Source organism: Oncorhynchus mykiss, chromosome 17 (genome assembly GCF_057628025.1).
Source record: "Oncorhynchus mykiss isolate SJ-2025 chromosome 17, ASM5762802v1, whole genome shotgun sequence".
Lineage (NCBI taxonomy): Eukaryota > Metazoa > Chordata > Actinopteri > Salmoniformes > Salmonidae > Oncorhynchus > Oncorhynchus mykiss.
In genome coordinates, this window is record NC_143038.1 from 69,682,501 (window position 1) to 69,702,500 (window position 20,000).

General features: G+C 45.4%; 1 protein-coding gene across 1 annotated transcript in view; it reads left to right on the forward strand.

Moving 5' to 3' along the window:
- gli1 (GLI family zinc finger 1) overlaps positions 1 to 20,000 on the forward strand; it is a 160,009-nt gene that overhangs the window by 115,030 nt on the left and 24,979 nt on the right. Inside the window, exons 2-8 of the mRNA XM_036950845.2 lie at positions 6,322 to 6,445; positions 11,006 to 11,247; positions 12,924 to 13,013; positions 13,825 to 14,023; positions 16,512 to 16,659; positions 16,913 to 17,014; positions 17,435 to 17,572. Coding sequence (XP_036806740.2) covers positions 6,375 to 6,445; positions 11,006 to 11,247; positions 12,924 to 13,013; positions 13,825 to 14,023; positions 16,512 to 16,659; positions 16,913 to 17,014; positions 17,435 to 17,572 — 990 coding nt within the window. The 5' untranslated portion in view covers positions 6,322 to 6,374. The remainder of the gene's footprint in view (positions 1 to 6,321; positions 6,446 to 11,005; positions 11,248 to 12,923; positions 13,014 to 13,824; positions 14,024 to 16,511; positions 16,660 to 16,912; positions 17,015 to 17,434; positions 17,573 to 20,000) is intronic.

Here is a 20,000-nt window from a genome sequence, read left to right on the forward strand (position 1 = left end):
GCGATGTAGGTTTTGGCAGCCTGTGTGGCCTGATCTGTTCTCGGAGATGTCTTGTGTTCTCTAACACTTCTGTGACAGAATACCTAAGCCACTTATCTATGCGAATGTGGCTGTACGTCTGCTACCTGGTGGAATGTTCTAGAATCATAGAACGTAACTGGTAGGAAGATTGAATAGACTAGAAACGACAGAATTGTGGACCAGTCTCTCTTGTGATGGCGGATTCATGTTTCTCTGTAGGATGTTCTGTGCTTGGTGTCCTCTCTCTGTGTGTTTGGTGTCCTCTCTCTGTGTGTGAGATGTCCTCTCTCTGTGTGTGAGGTAATATGTTGGGTGTTCTGTGTTTGGTGCCCTCCCTCTGTGTGTTTGGTGTCCTCTCTCTGTGTGTGAGATGTCCTCTCTCTGTGTGTGAAGTAATATGTTGGGTGTTCTGTGTTTGGTGTCCTCTCTCTGTGTGTTTGGTGTCCTCTCTCTGTGTGTTTGGTGTCCTCTCTCTGTGTGTTTGGTGTCCTCTCTCTGTGTGTGAGATGTCCTCTTTCTGTGTGTGAGGTAATATGTTGGGTGTTCTGTGCTTGGTGCCCTCCCTCTGTGTGTTTGGTGTCCTCTCTCTGTGTGTGAGATGTCCTCTCTCTGTGTGTGAGGTAATATGTTGGGTGTTCTGTGTTTGGTGTCCTCTCTCTGTGTGTTTGGTGTCCTCTCTCTGTGTGTTTGGTGTCCTCTCTCTGTGTGTTTGGTGTCCTCTCTCTGTGTGTGAGGTAATATGTTGGGTGTTCTGTGTTTGGTGTCCTCTCTCTGTGTGTTTGGTGTCCTCTCTCTGTGTGTGAGGTGTCCTCTCTCTGTGTGTGAGGTAATATGTAGGGTGTTCTGTGTTTGGTGTCCTCTCTCTGTGTGTGCAAAGTGAAGTACCACGATTCACTACATGACCAAAAGTATGTGGACACCTGCTCGTCGAACATCTCATTCCAAAATCATGGGCATTAATATGGAGTTGGTCCACCCTTTGCTGCTATAACAGCCTCCACTTTTCTGGGAAGGCTTTCCACTAGATGTTGGAACATTGCTGCGGGGACTTGCTTCCATTCAGCCACAAGAGAATTAGTGAGTTTGGCGCTGATGTTGGGCAATTAGGCCTGGCTCGCAGTCGGCATATCAATTCATCCCAAAGTTGTTTGATGGAGTTGAAGTCAAGGCTCTGTGCAGACTTTCACTGGACCTAAGGTGCTAGACGGAACTGTGAAAAACAGCCCCAGACTAGTATTCCTCCTCCACCAAACTTTACAGTTGGCACTATGCATTGGGACAGGTAGCGTTTTCCTGGCATCTGCCAAACCCAGATTCGTCCAATCGGACTGCCAGATGGCGAAGAGTGATTCATCACTCCAGAGAACGTGTTTCCACTGCTCCAGAGTCCAAAGGCGGCGATCTTTACACCACTCCAGCCGACACTTGGCATTGATCTTAGGCTTGTGTGCGGCTCCTCGGTCATGGAAACCCATTTCATGAAGCTTCCGAAGAACAGTTCTTGTCCAGGGCAGAAATGTGACGAACTGACGTGTTGGAAAGGTGCCCTGCTATGGCGGTGCCAGGCTGAAAGTCACTGAGCTCTTCAGTAAGGCCATTCTACTGCCAATGTTTGTCTATGGAGATTGCATGGCTGTGTGCTCGATTTTATACACCTGTCAGCAACGGGGGTGGCTGAAATACTTTTGAAGAATCCGCTAATTTGAAGGGGTGTCCACATACTGTTGTGTGTTTGTATAGTGTATGTTGTAGTAATTGCTGTGCTAAGTGCCTGTCAGAGCCCACAGCGTAAGCTGCAGCAGGATGTAACTAATAGTACCTGGAGTGATGTGGGGGCTTGTAATGAGAGAAGGTGCTCTGTAATTACACACACACACACACACACACACACACACACACACACACACATAGAGAGACACACACACATTTCCTCTAAAAGTGTCTCCATTATCTGTCGATCAGTGTGTATTGATCTCTTGTTTCTGGTTAGACACATAGCATTGACAGTGTGTATTGCTGCATGTATTTGGCCTGTGTCTTCAGTTTGGAGCCAGCCAGTCAGTCAGTCAGCCAGCCAGCCAGCCAGTCAGCCAGCCAGCCAGCCAGCCAGCCAGCCAGCCAGTCAGTCAGTGTAGAACTTACTGCAGTAAAAATTGTTTGTGTCTCTAAAGCCAGGCTAATCTCTCAGACCCTGTCCAGGCATATCAACAGCAGGATCACATGACCCTCGTGTACATACTGTCCCTCGTGTACATACTGTCCCTCGTGAACACACACTGTCCCTCATGTACACACTGTCCCTCGTGTACATACTGTCCCTTGTGTACACACACTGTCCCTCGTGTACATACTGTCCCTTGTGTACACACACTGTCCCTCATGTACACACTGTCCCTCGTGTACATACTGTCCCTTGTGTACACACACTGTCCCTCGTGTACATACTGTCCCTTGTGTACACACACTGTCCCTCGTGTACACACACTGTCCCTCGTGTACACACACTGTCCCTCATGTACACACACTGTCCCTCGTGTACACACTGTCCCTCATGTACACACACTGTCCCTCATGTACATACTGTCCCTCGTGTACACACACTGTCCCTCTTGTACACACACTGTCCCTTGTGTACACACACTGTCCCTCGTGTACATACTGTCCCTCGTGTACACACACTGTCCCTCGTGTACATACTGTCCCTCGTGTACACACACTGTCCCTCGTGTATATACTGTCCCTCGTGAACACACACTGTCCCTCGTGTACACACACTGTCCCTCGTGTACATACTGTCCCTCGTGAACACACACTGTCCCTTGTGTACACACACTGTCCCTCGTGTACACACACTGTCCCTCGTGTACATACTGTCCCTCGTGAACACACACTGTCCCTCGTGTACATACTGTCCCTCGTGTACACACTGTCCCACGTGTACACGCAACACAAATGGGTTTGGGATTCAGCATGTCTACGCAAATGATGTCATAAATCACTACTGCAGAGCTCTCCCTGTCCTCTGCCATGCATTGATTGTATTACTGTTGATGATATCTGGAAATGTCTATGTACACCCTTGCCCATCTACTGTTAATAGACCCAATTCTGAAGTGTGCTCTGATATCTGCTTCACTCATTTCTGCTCCCGTAAAAGCCTGGGTTTTCTGCACTAGAAGCTTATTACCTAAACTGAAACAATTGAAAGTGTGTGTTCACAGCTCCAATCCAGATGTGTTGGTCATTACTGAGACGTGGTTAAGGAAGAGTGTTTTGAATACTGATGTTAACCTTTCTGGTTATAACCTTTTTCAGCAAGACAGATCTAAGGTGGGGGAGTGGCAATCCTTACCAAGGATCACCTTCAGTGCTCAGTTGTCTCCACCAAGTCTGTCTCCAAACAATTCGATTTGCTGGTTTTAAGCATTCAACTTTCAAATAGCTCTTTGTTGACTGTTGCTGGGTGCTATCGTCCTCCATCAGCACCGGCCTGTACCCTACCTGCCCTAAGCTCTCTCCTGGCCCCCATATCAAGTCTGAATTTTTACAGCTTGTGTTCGTAATGGCTGCTCAGTGAAACGACCTGTCCTGATTTGTCATAGACGCTTGCTAAAAAACTTTAATGAGCAAGCCATCCTTCATGAACTGGCCTCTGTTAAATGGTATAGAACCAGCTTCATCCCCTCTGTCGAAGACGCTTGGACCTTCTTTTTAAATATTTTCATTGGTATTTTTAACAAACGCCCACATAAATAAAATGAGAATTAAAACAGGTACATCCCCTGGTTCGACCGTGACCTTTCAGAGTTACTCCACCTCAAGAATTGCATTTGGTGAAAGGCTCGGCACACACATACTCAGGCTGACTGGCCATCGTTCAGGCAAATGAGAAATAAGTGCACTCAGGCTGTCTGGAAGGTCAAAGTTAGTTACTTTAAGGAGCAGTTCTCTCTCTGTGGGTCTAACCCCAAGAAGTTCTGGAAAACGGTTAAAGACCTGGAGAATAAACCCTCCTCACAGCTGTCCATGTCCCTTAATGTTGATGATGTGGTTGTTATTGACAAGAAGCACATGGCTGAGCTCTTTAATCACCACTTCATTAAGTCAGGATTCCTATTTGACTCAGCCATGCCTCCTTGCCCGTCCAACATTTCCTCATCTCCCACCCCTTCTAATGCAACTATCACCGATGCTTCTTCCTCGTTTTCCCCTGCACCGCTACAAAGTTTCTTCCTCCAGGCAGTCACTGCTAGAGGAGCTCCTGAAAATGGGTCAGATGGTTTAGACCCTTTCTTCTTTATGGTTGCAGCCCCTATCATCGCCAAACCTATCTCCAACCTTTTTAACCTGTCTCTCCTTTCTGGGGAGGTTCCCATTGCTTGGAAGGCAGCCACGGTTCATCCTTTATTTAAAGGGGAGATCAAGCTGATCCTAACTGTTATAGGCCTATTTCTATTTTGCCCTGTTTATTATCAAAAGTGTTGGAAAAACTTAATAACAATAATCAACTGACTGGCTTTCTTGGTGTCTATAGTATTTTCTCTGGTATGCAGTCTGTTAGCCGCTCAGGTTATGGATGTGTCACTGCAACCTTAAAGGTCCTAAATGATGTCACCATTGCCCTTGATTCTAAACAATGTTGTGCTGCTATTGACTTGGCCAAAGCTTTTGATACGGTAGACCATTCCATTCTTGTGGGCCGGCTAAGGAGTATTGGTGTCTCTGAGGGATCTTTGGCCTGGTTTGCTAACTACCTCTCTCAAAGAGTGCAGTGTATAAAGTCAGAACATCTGCTGTCTCAGCCACTGCCTGTCACCAAGGGAGTACCCCAAGGCTCAATTCTAGGCCCCACGCTCTTCTCAATTTACATCAACAACATAGCTCAGGCAGTAGGAAGCTCTCTTATCCATTTATATGCAGATGATACAGTCTTATACTCAGCTGGCCCCTCCCTGGATTTTGTGTTAAGTGCTCTACAACAACGCTTTCTTATTGTCCAACAAGCTTTCTCTACCCTTAAACTTGTTCTGAACACCTCCAAAACAAAGGTCATGTGGTTTGGTAAGAAGTTTGCCCCTCTCCCCACAGGTGTGATTAATACATCTGAGGGTTTAGAACTTGAGCTAGTCACCTCACACAGGTACTTGGGAGTATGGCTAGACGGTACACTGTCCTTCTCTCTGCACATATCAAAGCTGCAGGCTAAAGTTAAATCTAGACTTGGTAATCGCTGCTCTTTCACCCCAGCTGCCAAACTAACCCTGATTCAGATGACCATCCTACTCATGCTAGATTACGGAGACATCATTTATAGATCGGCAGGTAAGGGTGCTCTCAGCCGCTAGATGTTCTTTACCAATTGGCCATCAGATTTGCCACCAATGCTACTTATAGGACACATCACTGCACTCCATTGCAAGACCCACTGGTTAATGCTTATTTATTAAACCCTGTTGGCCTCACTCCCCCCTATCTGAGATATCTACTCCAGCCCTCATCCTCCACAAACAACACCCATTCTGCCAGTCACATTCTGTTAAAGGTCCCCAAAGCACACAAATCCCTGGGTCGCTTCTCTTTTCAGTTCGCTGCAGCTAGCGACTGGAACGAGCTGCAACAAACACTCAAACTGGACAGTTTTATCTCAACCACTTCATTCAAAGACTCAATCATGGACACTCTTACTGACAGTTGTGGCTGCTTTGTGTGATGTATTGTTGTCTCTACCTTCTTGCCCTTTGTGCTGTTGTCTGTGTCCAATAATGTTTGTACCCTGTTTTGTGTTGCTACCATGTTTTGCTGCTACCATGTTGTTGTCATGTTGTGTTGCTACCATGCTGTGTTGTCATGTGTTGCTGCCTTGCTATGTTGTTGTATTAGGTCTCTCTTTATGTAGTGTTGTGTTGTCTCTCTTATTGTGATGTGTGTTTTGTCCGGTATTTATATGTTATTTATTTAAATCCCAGGCCCCTGTCCTCACAGCAGGTCTTTTGCCGTTTGGTAGGCCTTCGTTGTAAATACGAATTTGTTCTTAACGGACTTTTCTAGTTAATAAAGAATTCTAATAGTTCTTATTGTGTTTCCTATCGGTTTTCCTTACGGTGGTTCTAATTCTGAATTCTAATAGTTCTTATTGTGTTTCCTATCGGTTTTTCTTACGGTGGTTCTAATTCTGAATTCTAATAGTTCTTATTGTGTTTCCTATCGGTTTTCCTTACGGTGGTTCTAATTCTGAATTCTAATAGTTCTCATTGTGGTTCTGTCTCCTAACGGTGCTTCTTATTGTGTTTCTCTCCTCAGGGCGTAGAGGCTGCTGGCTGTCTTGTCCTGCCCTGTAACCGAGCAGAGCCCCAATGCCAGTGGACATGCAGCCACATCAGAGGCTGTATCATTATGAGTCTACACCCAACCAGCCGCCCAGAGGGTAAGACAACACAACAACAACAACAACAACAACCACTCCTCCTCTCCTACCTGTTGGAATATCATGTTAAATAGTTTTTTGAACAGTCTGTCACAAAATACTATAAAGACACTAACAGACAGACATGAATGATTCATTCTTGTCTCTCCAAACCCAATAAAAAATTATCTGATGACTTGTCTAGTCCAGAGACAACCAGCATTTTCAGAGTAGCTAAAAGCCTAAAAGGCCAGGTCCTGGAGCAATTGTTGTGGAGGAGTTAGCTGAGCTCTGCCCCTCTTTCCTCCCCCTCCCTCTCTCCTCCCCCTTCCTCCCCCTCCTCTCCCCCTATACCACCCAGGTTGCGAGGTGAGCGGGCGAGGCAGTCTCTCTCTCTCTCTCTCTCTCTCTGACAGCTGCTAATTACAGGCCAGCCAGACCCGGCTGAGCTCTGCATGACTGCCCGCCTTACCGCCCGCCTGTACTCTGCTCAGGTTACCCTGCTAGAGGGAGGGAGAGGGGGGGGGGGGGGGTGAGAGAGAGATAGGGAGAGAGAAGGAAAGGGGAATGAAGGGAGATGGGGTGAGAATAACAGAGGGAGAAATGTGAAAGAATTGAGGGAGGGAAAGAGAGTGAGAGAAAGGGGAGAGAGATAGGCAGAGAGAGAGGAGGGGGTGAGAAAGACAGGATAAAGAGAGAGGGAGAGAGAGAGAAATTGAGAGAGAGAGAAAGTGAGAGGCAGAGAGAGAAAGCGAGAGGCAGAGAGATACGGAGGGGGAAACCCACCATAGTAGATTAGACAGAGAGGAGCAGCCTAAGCTCCTGCGTGGAGGAATACACATCGTAGAGAAAGAATTAGAGAGCTGAAAGGGAGACTTAGAAGGTACAGGGATGAATGAAGAGAGAGAGTGAGAGGGAGAGAGGGAGCGAGAGAGGGGGAGAGAGAGAGGCAGAGAGAGGGGGGGCAGGGAGAGAGAGAGAGGGGGGGCAGGGAGAGAGAGAGAGAGGGGGGAGGCAGGGAGAGAGAGAGAGAGAGAGAAGGAGAGGGGGAAGAGTGGAGAGGGAGAGAGAGAAGGAGAGGGGGAAGAATGCAGAGGGAGATAGAGATAGGGAAGGGAGAGAGAGAGTGAGAGACAAAGAGGGAGAAAGAGAGGAAGAGAGAGAGTGAGACAGAGGAGAGAGAGAGTAAACGTTAAATGTACAAGAACATTGCTACTAGGCTTCCCTGGTCTGTTCAGTTTCTAAATGAAAAAACAGTTAGTGTTTATGGCTCTATAACAACATTACTCTGAATAAGAGTGCAGCGCCACCTGCTGGTGAATGAAAAGCGTAGATGAAATCCTGTGCTGGATAGGCAACCAACATGCTGTTTACTGTTCAGAAGTAGTTGTTACAGCATCGTAGTGTTAAACTATCTGTTATTTCTTCCTCTGTTTCTCTCTGCATCTTTTTAATTTTTTTATTTATTTCACCTTTATTTAACCAGGTAGGCTAGTTGAGAACAAGTTCTCATTTACAATTGCAACCTGGTCAAGTTAAAGCAAAGCAGTTCGACACACACAACAACACAGAGTTACACATGGAGTAAAACAAACATACAGTCAACAATACAATAGAAAAATCTTTATACATTGAGTGCAAATGAGGTAAGATAAGGGAGGTAAGGCAATAAATAGGCCATGGTGGCGACGTGATTTCAATATAGCAATTAAACACTGGAATGGTAGTATGTGCAGAAGATGAATGTGCAGGTAGAGATACTGGGGTGCAAAGGAGAAAGATAAATAAATAAATACAGTACGAGGATGAGGTAGTTGGATGGGCTATTTACAGATGAGCTATGTACAGGCGCAGTGATCTGTGAGCTGCTCTGACAGCTGGTGCTTAAAGCTATTGAGGGAGATATGAGTCTCCAGCTTCAGTGATTTTTGCAGTTCGTTCTAGTCATTGGCAGCAGAGAACTGGAAGGAAAGGCGGCCAAAGGAGAAAATTGGCTTTGGGGATGACCAGTGAGATATACCTGCTGGAGCGCGTGCTACGTGTGGGTGCTGCTATAGTGACCAGTGAGCTGAGATAAGGCGGGGCTTTACCTAGCAGAGACTTGTAGATGACCTGGAGTCAGTGTGTTTGGCGACGAGTATGAAGCGAGGGCCAGCCAACGAGAGAGTACAGGTCGCAGTGGTGGGTAGTATATGGGGCTTTGGTGACAAAACGGATGGCACTGTGATAGACTGCATCCAATTTGTTGAGTAGAGTGTTGGAGGCTATTTTGTAAATGACATCGCCGAAGTCGAGGATCGGTAGGATGGTCAGTTTTACGAGGGTATGCTTGGCAGCATGAGTGAAGGATGATTTTTTGCGAAATAGGAAGCCGATTCTCGATTTAATTTTGGATTGGAGATGTTTAACGTGAGTCTGGAAGGAGAGTTTACAGTCTAACCAGACACCTAGGTATTTGTAGTTGTCCACATATTTTGAGTCAGAACCGTCCAGAGTAGTGATGCTGGACCGACGGGCAGGTGCGGGCAGCGATCGGTTGAAGAGCATGTATTTAGTTTTACTTGCGTTTAAGAGCAGTTGGAGGCCACGGAAGGATAGTTGTATGGCATTGAAGCTCATCTGGAGGTTAGTTAACACAGTGTCCAAAGAAGGGCCAGAAGTATACAGTATACAGAAACCAGATTGCATAGCGGAGAAGGTACGGTGGAATTCGAAATGGTCGAAATGATCTGTTTGTTGACTTGGCTTTCGAAGACCTTAGTAAGACAGGGTAGGATAGATATAGGTCTGTAGCAGTTTGGGTCTAGAGTGTCCCCCCCTTTGAAGAGGGGGATGACCGCGGCAGCTTGCCAATCTTTGTGAATCTCAGACGATAAGAAAGAGAGGTTAAACAGGATAGTAATAGGTGTTGCAACAATTTTGGCAGATAATTTTAGAAAGAGAGGGCCCAAGTCAGCTGATTTGTAGGGGTCCAGATTTTGCAGCTCTTTCAGAACATCAGCTGTCTGGATTTGGGTGAAGGAGAAATGGGGGAGGCTTGGGTGAGTTGCTGTGGGGGGTGCCGGGTAGTTGACCGGGGTAGGGGTAGCCAGGTGGAAAGCATGGCCAGCTGTAGAAAAATGGTTATTGAAATTCTCAATGATAGTGGCTTTATCGGTAGTAACAGTGTTTCCTAGCCTCGGTGCAGTGGGCAGCTGGGAGGAGATGCTCTTATTCTCCATGGATTTGTCCCCAAACTTTTTTGAGTTTGTGCTTCAGGATGTACATTTCTGCTTGAAAAAGCTAACCTTAGCTGTCCTAACTGCCTGTGTATATTTGTTCCTAACTTCCCTGAAAAGTTGCATATCACGGGGGCTGCTCGATGCTAATGCAGAACGCCATAGGATGTTTTTGTGCTGGTCGAGGGCAGTCAGGCCTGGAGAGAACCAAGGACTGTATCTGTTCCTGGTTCTACATTTTTTTGAATGGAGCATGCTTATTTAAAATGGTGAGGAAGGCACTTTTAAAGAATAACCAGGCATCCTCTACTGACGGGATGAGGTCAATGTCACTCTCTCTGTCTCCCTCCCCATTTGTCCCTTTCACCCCCTCTCTCCATCTCTCTGTCTGACGGAGTGCAGGGTAACCTCCCTCTCTCCCTCTCTGTCTGACTGAGTGCAGGGTAACCTCCCTCTCTCCTCTCTCCCTCTATCTCTTTCACCCTCTCTCTACCTCTCTCTGTCCCTCTCTCTATCTATCCCTCTAACTCTCTCTCTAGCCCTCTCCCTCTATCTCTTTCACCCTCTCTCTACCTCTCTCTGTCCCTCTCTCTATCTATCCCTCTAACTCTCTCTCTAGCCCTCTCCCTCTCTCGTAGTTGGTTGTATAACTGCACTGTCTGGTCCTGATATCTTTATCTCGCTGTGTGTCTCTGTGTGTCTCTGTGTGTCTCTGTGTGTCTCTGTTTGTCTCTGTGTGTCTCTGCATGTCTATGTGTGTATCTGTGTGTCTCTGTGTGTATCTGTGTGTATCGGTGTGTCTCTGTTTGTATCTGTGTGTCTATGTATGTCTCTGTGTGTCTGTATACTGTGTGTGTCTGTGTCTCTGTGTGTATGTATACTGTGTGTCTGTGTGTGTCTCTGTGTGTATATATACTGTGTGTGTCTGTATACTGTATGTCTCTGTGTGTCGCTGTGTGTCTATATACTGTGTGTCTGTGTCTCTGTGTGTCTGTATACTGTGTGTGTCTGTGTCTCTGTGTGTCTGTATACTGTGTGTCTGTGTGTGTCTCTGTGTGTATATATACTGTGTGTGTCTGTGTGTCTGTGTACTGTATGTCTCTGTGTGTCTCTGTGTGTCGCTATGTGTGTCTGTATACTGTGTGTCTGTATACTGTGTGTCTCTGTGTGTCTGTATACTGTATGTCTCTGTGTGTCTGTGTGTGTCTCTGTGTGTCTATATACTGTATGTCTCTGTGTGTCTGTACTGTGTGTCACTGTGTGTCTATATACTGTATGTCTCTGTGTGTCTATATACGGTATGTCTCTGTGTGTCTGTATACTGCGTGTCTCTGTGTGTCTGTGTGTCTGTCTGCTTGTCTAGTCTTACTCCATCAGGAAGGTCACCCTACAGTGATGTGTCATCGCTCCGTGCTCCACTCCACAACGGCCAGCCTCTGGACTGCAGGAACATGTACAACCCTATGACCCCTAACCCCATGACCCCTAATCCCAGGACCAACCCTAACTCTGGGGTCAACCCCATGGACCAGTATATGCGGCCCCCTCTGGCACCCCCACTGCACAGCATGATGGGACACCGTGGCATGAATCAGTTCTCCGATGGTGAGCCAGTCCTTTATTAATCCCATGGTTGCAGAGCTACCGGTAATTTACCAAAGTTACCAAAATCTTCAGGAATTTTGGTAATTAACAGAAAATCTATGGCAAATCTATTGTCGCTTTTGTAATTTATACTTGAATAATTTATTTTTTTAAATTCATATATAGTATTAATTTATTATATCTGTGTCCATATTGTCCAGGAGTTTCTAATAGATGGCCCATTTGGTTTAAGAGAAAACAGACTAATTAATGAAAAATGCATCGAATCAACAATGGCACTATTTTCAATTACTTACAACTCGTCCAGCTATTGACATTTTTCACAACTGCCACCGAAAACATTGACAACAAATACATATTGACCGTTTTTTTTTTTTAATGAATAAGGATATTTCATGCGAAAATCCTCATATTAAACATCAATGTTAGTCACTAAAATCAATCAATCAAATGTATTTATGAAGCCCTTTTTACATCACCCGATGTCCCAAAGTGCTGTACAGAAACCCAGCCTAAAACCCCAAACAGCATGCAATGCAGGTGTAGAAGCACGGTGGCTAGGAAAAACTCCCTAGAAAGGCCAGAACCTAGGAAGAAACCTAGAGAGGAACCAGGCTCTGAGGGGTGGCCAGTCTTCTTCTGGCTGTGCCGGGTGGAGTTTATAACAGAACATGACCAAGTTGTTCAAATGTTCATAGATGACCAGCAGGGTCAAATAATAATAATCACAGTGGTTGTAGAGGGTGCAACAGGTCAGCACCTCAGGAGTAAATGTCAGTTGGCTTTTCATATCCGATCATTCAGAGTATCTCTACCACTCCTGCTGTCTCTAGAGAGTTGATAACAGCAGGTCTGGGACAGGTAGGACATCCGGTGAACAGGTCAGGATTCCACAGCCGCAGGCAGAACAGTTGAAACTGGAGCGGGCCAGGTAGTCCTGAGGCATGGTCCTAGGGCTCAGGTCCTCCGAGAGAGAGAAAGAACGAATTGCCATGTCCCTAAAGCAGTCAGAATGGCCATGTCCCAAAGTAGTCAGAATGGCCATGTCCTAAAGTAGTCAGAATGGCCATGTCCTAAAGTAGTCAGAATGGCCATGTCCTACAGCAGTCAGAATGGCCATGTCCTAAAGTAGTCAGAATGGCCATGTCCTACAGCAGTCAGAATGGCCATGTCCTACAGCAGTCAGAATGGCCATGTCCTAAAGCAGTCAGAATGGCCATGTCCTAAAGCAGTCAGAATGGCCATGTCCTAAAGTAGTCAGAATGGCCATGTCCTAAAGTAGTCAGAATGGCTATGTCCTAAAGTAGTCAGAATGGCCATGTCCTAAAGTAGTCAGAATGGCTATGTCCTAAAGTAGTCAGAATGGCCATGTCCTAAAGTAGTCAGAATGGCCATGTCCTAAAGTAGTCAGAATGGCCATGTCCTAAAGTAGTCAGAACGGCCATGTCCTAAAGTAGTCAGAACGGCCATGTCCCTAAAGTAGTCAGAACGGCCATGTCCCTAAAGCAATCAGAACGGCCATGTCCCTAAAGCAGTCAGAATGGCCATGTCCTAAAGTAGTCAGAACGGCCATGTCCCTAAAGCAGTCAGAGCGGCCATGTCCCTTAAGCAGTCAGAACGGCCATGTCCTAAAGCCAGCAATAATGTGATTATTCTCCTTCTGTGTGTTTGTCCAGGTGGAAACAGCTCCCCCTACTGTCAGAACAACCTCATGTCATCCCACTATGGCTTCCCCCACGGCCACGGATCAGACCACATGGGAGGCAGTAAGAAAATAACATGGTGTTCATTAGGCACCAAATGGAAGAAAAACGACTGAAACGGGGAGGGACTAACCTGGACTTGTAAATTTGGTTTAAAAATGTTTTCCGTTGCAATCCCCTCTCTCTCTGCTACCTGTCCCTCCCCCTCTCTACCCCCTCCCTGTTCCCCACTCCCCAACCCCCTCTCTCCCCCCTCCTGGCTTCTTTCTCCTGTCTCCCCCAATCCCCCACTCCTCCACTCCTCTCTCTCCCCCCTTCTTCCTCCTTTCTACCCCCAACCCCTCTTCCTCCTTTCTCCTGTCTCCCCCAAACCCCCAATCCCCCACTCCTCTCTCTCCCCCCTTCTTGCTCCTTTCTACCCCAAACACCTCTCCCTCCTTTCCCCTGTTTCCCCCAATCCCCCACTCCTCTCTCTCCCCCCTTCTTGCTCCTTTCTACCCCCAACCCCTCTCCCTCCTTTCTCCTGTCTCCCCCCAAACCCCCAATCCCCCACTCCTCTCTCTCCCCCTACTTGCTCCTTTCTACCCCCAACCCCTCTCCCTCCTTTCCCCTGTCTCCCCCCAAACCCCCAATCCCCCACTCCTCTGTCTCCCCCCTTCTTCCTCCTTTCTACCCCCAACCCCTCTCCCTCCTTTCCCCTGTTTCCCCCAATCCCCCACTCCCCTCTCTCTCCCCCTTCTTCCTCCTTTCTACCCCCAACCCCTCTCCCTCCTTTCTCCTGTCTCCCCCCAAACCCCCAATCCCCCACTCCTCTCTCTCCCCCCTTCTTCCTCCTTTCTACCCCCAACCCCTCTCCCTCCTTTCTCTTCCTCAGGTTCGCGGTTCTCCACGCCTCGCTCCATGCTGAAGCTGAGTAAGAAGCGTGCTCTGTCCATCTCTCCTCTGTCGGACGCCAGCATGGACCTCCACACGGTCATCAGGACCTCTCCTAACTCACTGGTGGCATTTGTCAACTCACGATGTGGACCAAATGGAGGCTCCTCCTATGGACATCTGTCTGTTGGTGCTATGAGGTTAGAGCCTTACACTATACTAAACAATAGTACACTGTACTATACTATACTGTACTATACTATAATGTACTATACCATACTATACTGTGCTATACTATACTATATTATACTGTACCATACTATAATGTGCTATACTATATTATACTGTACTATACTGTACTATACCATACTGTACTGTGCTATACTATACTATATTATACTGTACCATACTATAATGCACTATACTATACTGTACTATACTATATTGTACTGTACCATACTATACTGTGCTATACTATACTGTACTATACTATATTGTACTGTACCATACTATAATGTGCTATACTATACTGTACTATACTATACTGTACTATACTGTACTATACACTACTGTACTATACTGTACTATACTGTACTATACTATACTGTACTATACTGTGCTATACTGTACTATACTATACTGTACTATACCGTACTGTACTATACTATATTGTGCTGTACCATACTATACTGCACTATACTATACTGTACTATACTGTACTATACTGTACTATACTTTACGGTACTATACTATATTATACTGCACCATACTATACTGTACTATACTATACTATACTATATTATACTGTCCTATACTATACTGTACTATAATATACTGTACTATACCATACTGTACTGTACTATACTACAGACCCAATGGAGCCAACTCCTATGGACATATGTCTGTTGGTGCCATGAGGTTAGAGCCTTACACTATACTAAACTATAGTACACTATACTATACTGTGCTATGCCATACTGTGCTATACTGTACTATACTCTGCTGCACTATGCTGTACTATACAATACTGTACTGTACTGTATTGTACTGTACTTTGTTGTACTATACTGTACTATACTGTGCTGTACTATACTATACTGTACTATACTGTACTGTGCTATACTGTACCTTATTACACTATACTGTACTTTGTTGTACTGTACTTTGTTGTACTGTACTGTACTACACTGTGCTGTATTACACTATACTGTACTGTGCTGTACTGTACTATACTGTACTGTGCTATACTGTAATGTACTGTACTATACTGTACTGTATTATACTGTGCTGTACTATACTGTACTGTATTACACTATACTGTACTTTGTTGTACTGTACTTTGTTGTACTGTACTGTACTATTCTGTACTGTATTACACTATACTGTACTGTGCTATACTGTATTGTACTGTACTGTGCTGTACTGTGCTATGCTGTACTGTACTATACTGTACTATACTGTGCTATACTGTACTGTACTACACTATACTGTACTGTGCTGTACTATACTGTACTGTACTATACTGCACTATACTGTACTGTGCTGTACTATACTGTACTGTACTATACTGCACTATACTGTACTGTACTATACTGTACTGTACTATACTGTACTGTATTACACTATACTGTACTTTGTTGTACTGTACTTTGTTGTACTGTACTGTACTATACTGTACTGTGTTACACTATACTGTACTGTGCTATACTGTATTGTACTGTACTGTGCTGTACTGTGCTATGCTGTACTGTACTATACTGTACTATACTGTGCTATACTGTACTGTACTACACTATACTGTACTGTACTGTGCTGTACTATACTGTACTGTACTATACTGCACTATACTGTACTGTGCTGTACTATACTGTACTGTACTATACTGCACTATACTGTACTGTACTATACTGCACTATACTGTACTGTACTATACTGTACTGTACTATACTGTACTGTACTGTGCTGTACTATACTGTACTGTACTATACTGTACTGTACTATACTGCACTATACTGTACTGTACTATACTGTACTGTACTATACTGTACTGTACTGTGCTGTACTATACTGTACTGTACTATACTGTACTGTACTGTACTGTACTATACTGCACTATACTGTACTGTGCTGTACTATACTGTACTGTACTATACTGCACTATACTGTACTGTACTATACTGCACTATACTGTACTGTACTATACTGTACTGTACTATACTGTACTGTACTGTGCTGTACTGTACTATACTGTACTGTACTGTGCTGTACTATACTGTACTGTACTATACTGTACTGTACTGTACTGTACTATACTGCACTATACTGTACTGTACTATACTGTACTGTACTGTGCTGTACTATACTGTACTGTACTATACTGTACTGTACTACAGACCCAACAGTCTGTTGTTGCCATGAGGTCAGATCTTCAGAACGTTTCCCATAGACCTGGAACACAATAGAAGTCAATAATAGACATACTCTTTGGCTTCATAGTCACTTTGTATTGAAATGTGAGTCATCTGGAAATTCATCAAGTATCATCAGCTTTATTCTACGTGGGCAGTGTTATATCCATAGACATCAAGAGGATTCAATTGTTTATAATCATTCCCCCATTCAGTTGAATGTTTATCAGTAACTGTGATCTGTTTATAATAGCCATATGTCTTGTCTCCTGTATGGCAGTCCGTCTATGGGTCTCTCCAACTCCATGAACTACCAGTCCAGACAACAAGGCTCAATGTACGGTGGATGCACGCCGGGACCCTGCCACGCCCCTCCCACCAGAATACCCCCACACAACCCCCGACTCCACCCACCCAAACATGGACATGTAAGAATATTTATGATTGTCTTGAGACGCCTGCTACGGGCTCCAACCTGATAAAGGCAAGAGTCGTACTGAGAAACAGAAAGACATTCTAAAACAACCACGGTATGTAAGTTGAGTAGTCTTGACATGTTTTTGTTGGTGTGTAGCTGTAGAGAGAGGCGGTGCAGGCCAGTGTGATGGTGTTTACCAGCCATTCTAACGTACCATGGATGTGACAGAGTGTAATTCTGACTTGGTCTGTGTTGCTGTGTAGCTGAAGACAGAACCCGGACTGGGCAATGTGATGGATGGGATCAATATTAAGTGTCTGGAGGAGAGATCCGAGGGAGACAGCCCTTCTTCCACTGGCACACAGGTAACAAATTACACACCACACACAACCACGGGTAACACTACACACTCAGACACACACAAACACACACCCTCAACCACACATAATACACACATAACAACACTACATACTCAACACTCAATCACAACTTTAAACATAGTATAATATTGCTAACGATTTCTGTGTGAGAGATGGTCATTGTGAGAGACAGAGATGGTGTCTGTGTGTGTGTGTGTGTGTGTGTGTGTGTGTGTGTGTGTGTGTGTGTGTGTGTGTGTGTGTGTGTGTGTGTGTGTGTGTGTGTTTGTGTGTGTGTGTGTGTGTGTGTGTGTGTTATGGTGTTTTAACAACTGCTACCCACCCATACATTACTTGATGTAATGCCATGTGAGTACCATGAACGTCCTGGTGTTGTTGAACCCTGACCTCTTGACCTGTACCCAGGATCCTCTGCTGGGTCTGCTGGACTGCCGGGAGGATCTGGATAGGGAGGAGAAACCGGAGCCAGAGGTCATCTATGAGACCAACTGCCACTGGGAGAGCTGCAGCAAGGAGTTTGACACGCAGGAGCAGCTAGTGCACGTGAGTACGTTAGGGATAGGAGCAGCTAGTGCCGTGAGTACATTAGGGACAGGAGAGGCTAGCGCACGTGAGTAAAGTAGAGGCAGGAGCAGCTAGTGCACGTGAGTACGTTAGGGACAGGAGCAGCTAGTGCACGTGAGTACGTTAGGTTCAGGAGCAGCTAGTGCACGTGAATAGGGACAGCAGAAGCTAGTGCACGTGAATAGGGACAGGAAAAGCTAGTGCACGTGAATAGGGACAGAAGCAGCTAGTGCACGTGAATAGGGACAGCAGAAGCTAGTGCACGTGAATAGGGACAGGAAAAGCTAGTGCACGTGAATAGGGACAGGAAAAGCTAGTGCACGTGAATAGGGACAACTTTCAGTCTAGAGTAGTGGTCTTTAACTCTCAGTCTAGAGTAGTGGTCTTTAACTCTCAGTCTAGAGTAGTGGTCTCTATCTCTCAGTCTAGACTTGTGGTCTCTATCTCTCAGTCTAGAGTAACAGTCTCTAATCTCAGTCTAGAGTAACAGTCTCTACTCTCAGTCTAGAGTAGTGGTCTCTAACTCTCAGTCTAGAGTAGTGGTCTCTGACTCTTAGTCTAGACTAGTGGTCTCTAACTCTCAGTCTAGAGTAGTGGTCTTTAACTCTCAGTCTAGAGTAGTGGTCTCTAACTCTCAGTCTAGAGTAACAGTCTCTAATCTCAGTCTAGAGTAACAGTCTCTACTCTCAGTCTAGAGTAGTGGTCTCTAACACTCAGTCTAGAGTAGTGGTCTCTAACTCTCAGTCTAGAGTAGTGGTCTCTAACTCTGTCTAGAGTAATGGTCTCTAACTCTCAGTCTAGGGGAGTGGTCTCTAACTCTCAGTCTAGAGTAATGGTCTCGAACTCTCAGTCTAGGGGAGTGGTCTCTAACTCTCAGTCTAGAGTAGTGGTCTCTAACTCTCAGTCTAGAGTAGTGGTCTCTAACACTCAGTCTAGAGTAGTGGTCTCTAACTCTCAGTCTAGACTTGTGGTCTCTATCTCTCAGTCTAGTGTAGTGGTCTCTACTCTCAGTCTAGAGTAACGGTCTCTAACTCTCAGTCTAGAGTAGTGGTCTCTGACTCTTAGTCTAGAGTAGTGGTCTCTAACTCTCAGTCTAGAGTAGTGGTCTCTGACTCTTAGTCTAGAGTAGTGGTCTCTAACTCTCAGTCTAGAGTAGTGGTCTTTAACTCTCAGTCTAGAGTAGTGGTCTTTAACTCTCAGTCTAGAGTAGTGGTCTCTATCTCTCAGTCTAGACTTGTGGTCTCTATCTCTCAGTCTAGAGTAACAGTCTCTAATCTCAGTCTAGAGTAACAGTCTCTACTCTCAGTCTAGAGTAGTGGTCTCTAACTCTCAGTCTAGAGTAGTGGTCTCTGACTCTTAGTCTAGACTAGTGGTCTCTAACTCTCAGTCTAGAGTAGTGGTCTTTAACTCTCAGTCTAGAGTAGTGGTCTCTAACTCTCAGTCTAGAGTAACAGTCTCTAATCTCAGTCTAGAGTAACAGTCTCTACTCTCAGTCTAGAGTAGTGGTCTCTAACACTCAGTCTAGAGTAGTGGTCTCTAACTCTCAGTCTAGAGTAGTGGTCTCTAACTCTCAGTCTAGAGTAGTGGTCTCTAACTCTGTCTAGAGTAATGGTCTCTAACTCTCAGTCTAGGGGAGTGGTCTCTAACTCTCAGTCTAGAGTAATGGTCTCGAACTCTCAGTCTAGGGGAGTGGTCTCTAACTCTCAGTCTAGAGTAGTGGTCTCTAACACTCAGTCTAGAGTAGTGGTCTCTAACTCTCAGTCTAGACTTGTGGTCTCTATCTCTCAGTCTAGTGTAGTGGTCTCTACTCTCAGTCTAGAGTAACGGTCTCTAAGTCTCAGTCTAGAGTAGTGGTCTCTGACTCTTAGTCTAGAGTAGTGGTCTCTAACTCTCAGTCTAGAGTAGTGGTCTCTAACTCTCAGCCTAGAGTAGTGGTCTCTAACTCTCAGTCTAGTGTAGTGGTCTTTAACTCTCAGTCTAGAGTAACAGTCTCTACTCTCAGTCTAGAGTAGTGGTCTCTAACTCTCAGTCTAGAGTAGTGGTATCTAACTCTCAGTCTAGAGTAGTGGTCTCTAACTCTCAGTCTAGAGTCGTGGTCTCTAACTCTCAGTCTAGTGTAGTGGTCTTTAACTCTCAGTCTAGTGTAGTGGTCTCTAACTCTCAGTCTAGAGTAACAGTCTCTAATCTCAGTCTAGAGTAACAGTCTCTACTCTCAGTCTAGAGTAGTGGTCTCTAACACTCAGTCTAGAGTAGTGGTCTCTAACTCTCAGTCTAGAGTAGTGGTCTCTAACTCTCAGTCTAGAGTAGTGGTCTCTAACTCTCAGTCTAGAGTAGTGGTCTCTGACTCTTAGTCTAGAGTAGTGGTCTCTAACTCTCAGTCTAGAGTAGTGGTCTCTGACTCTTAGTC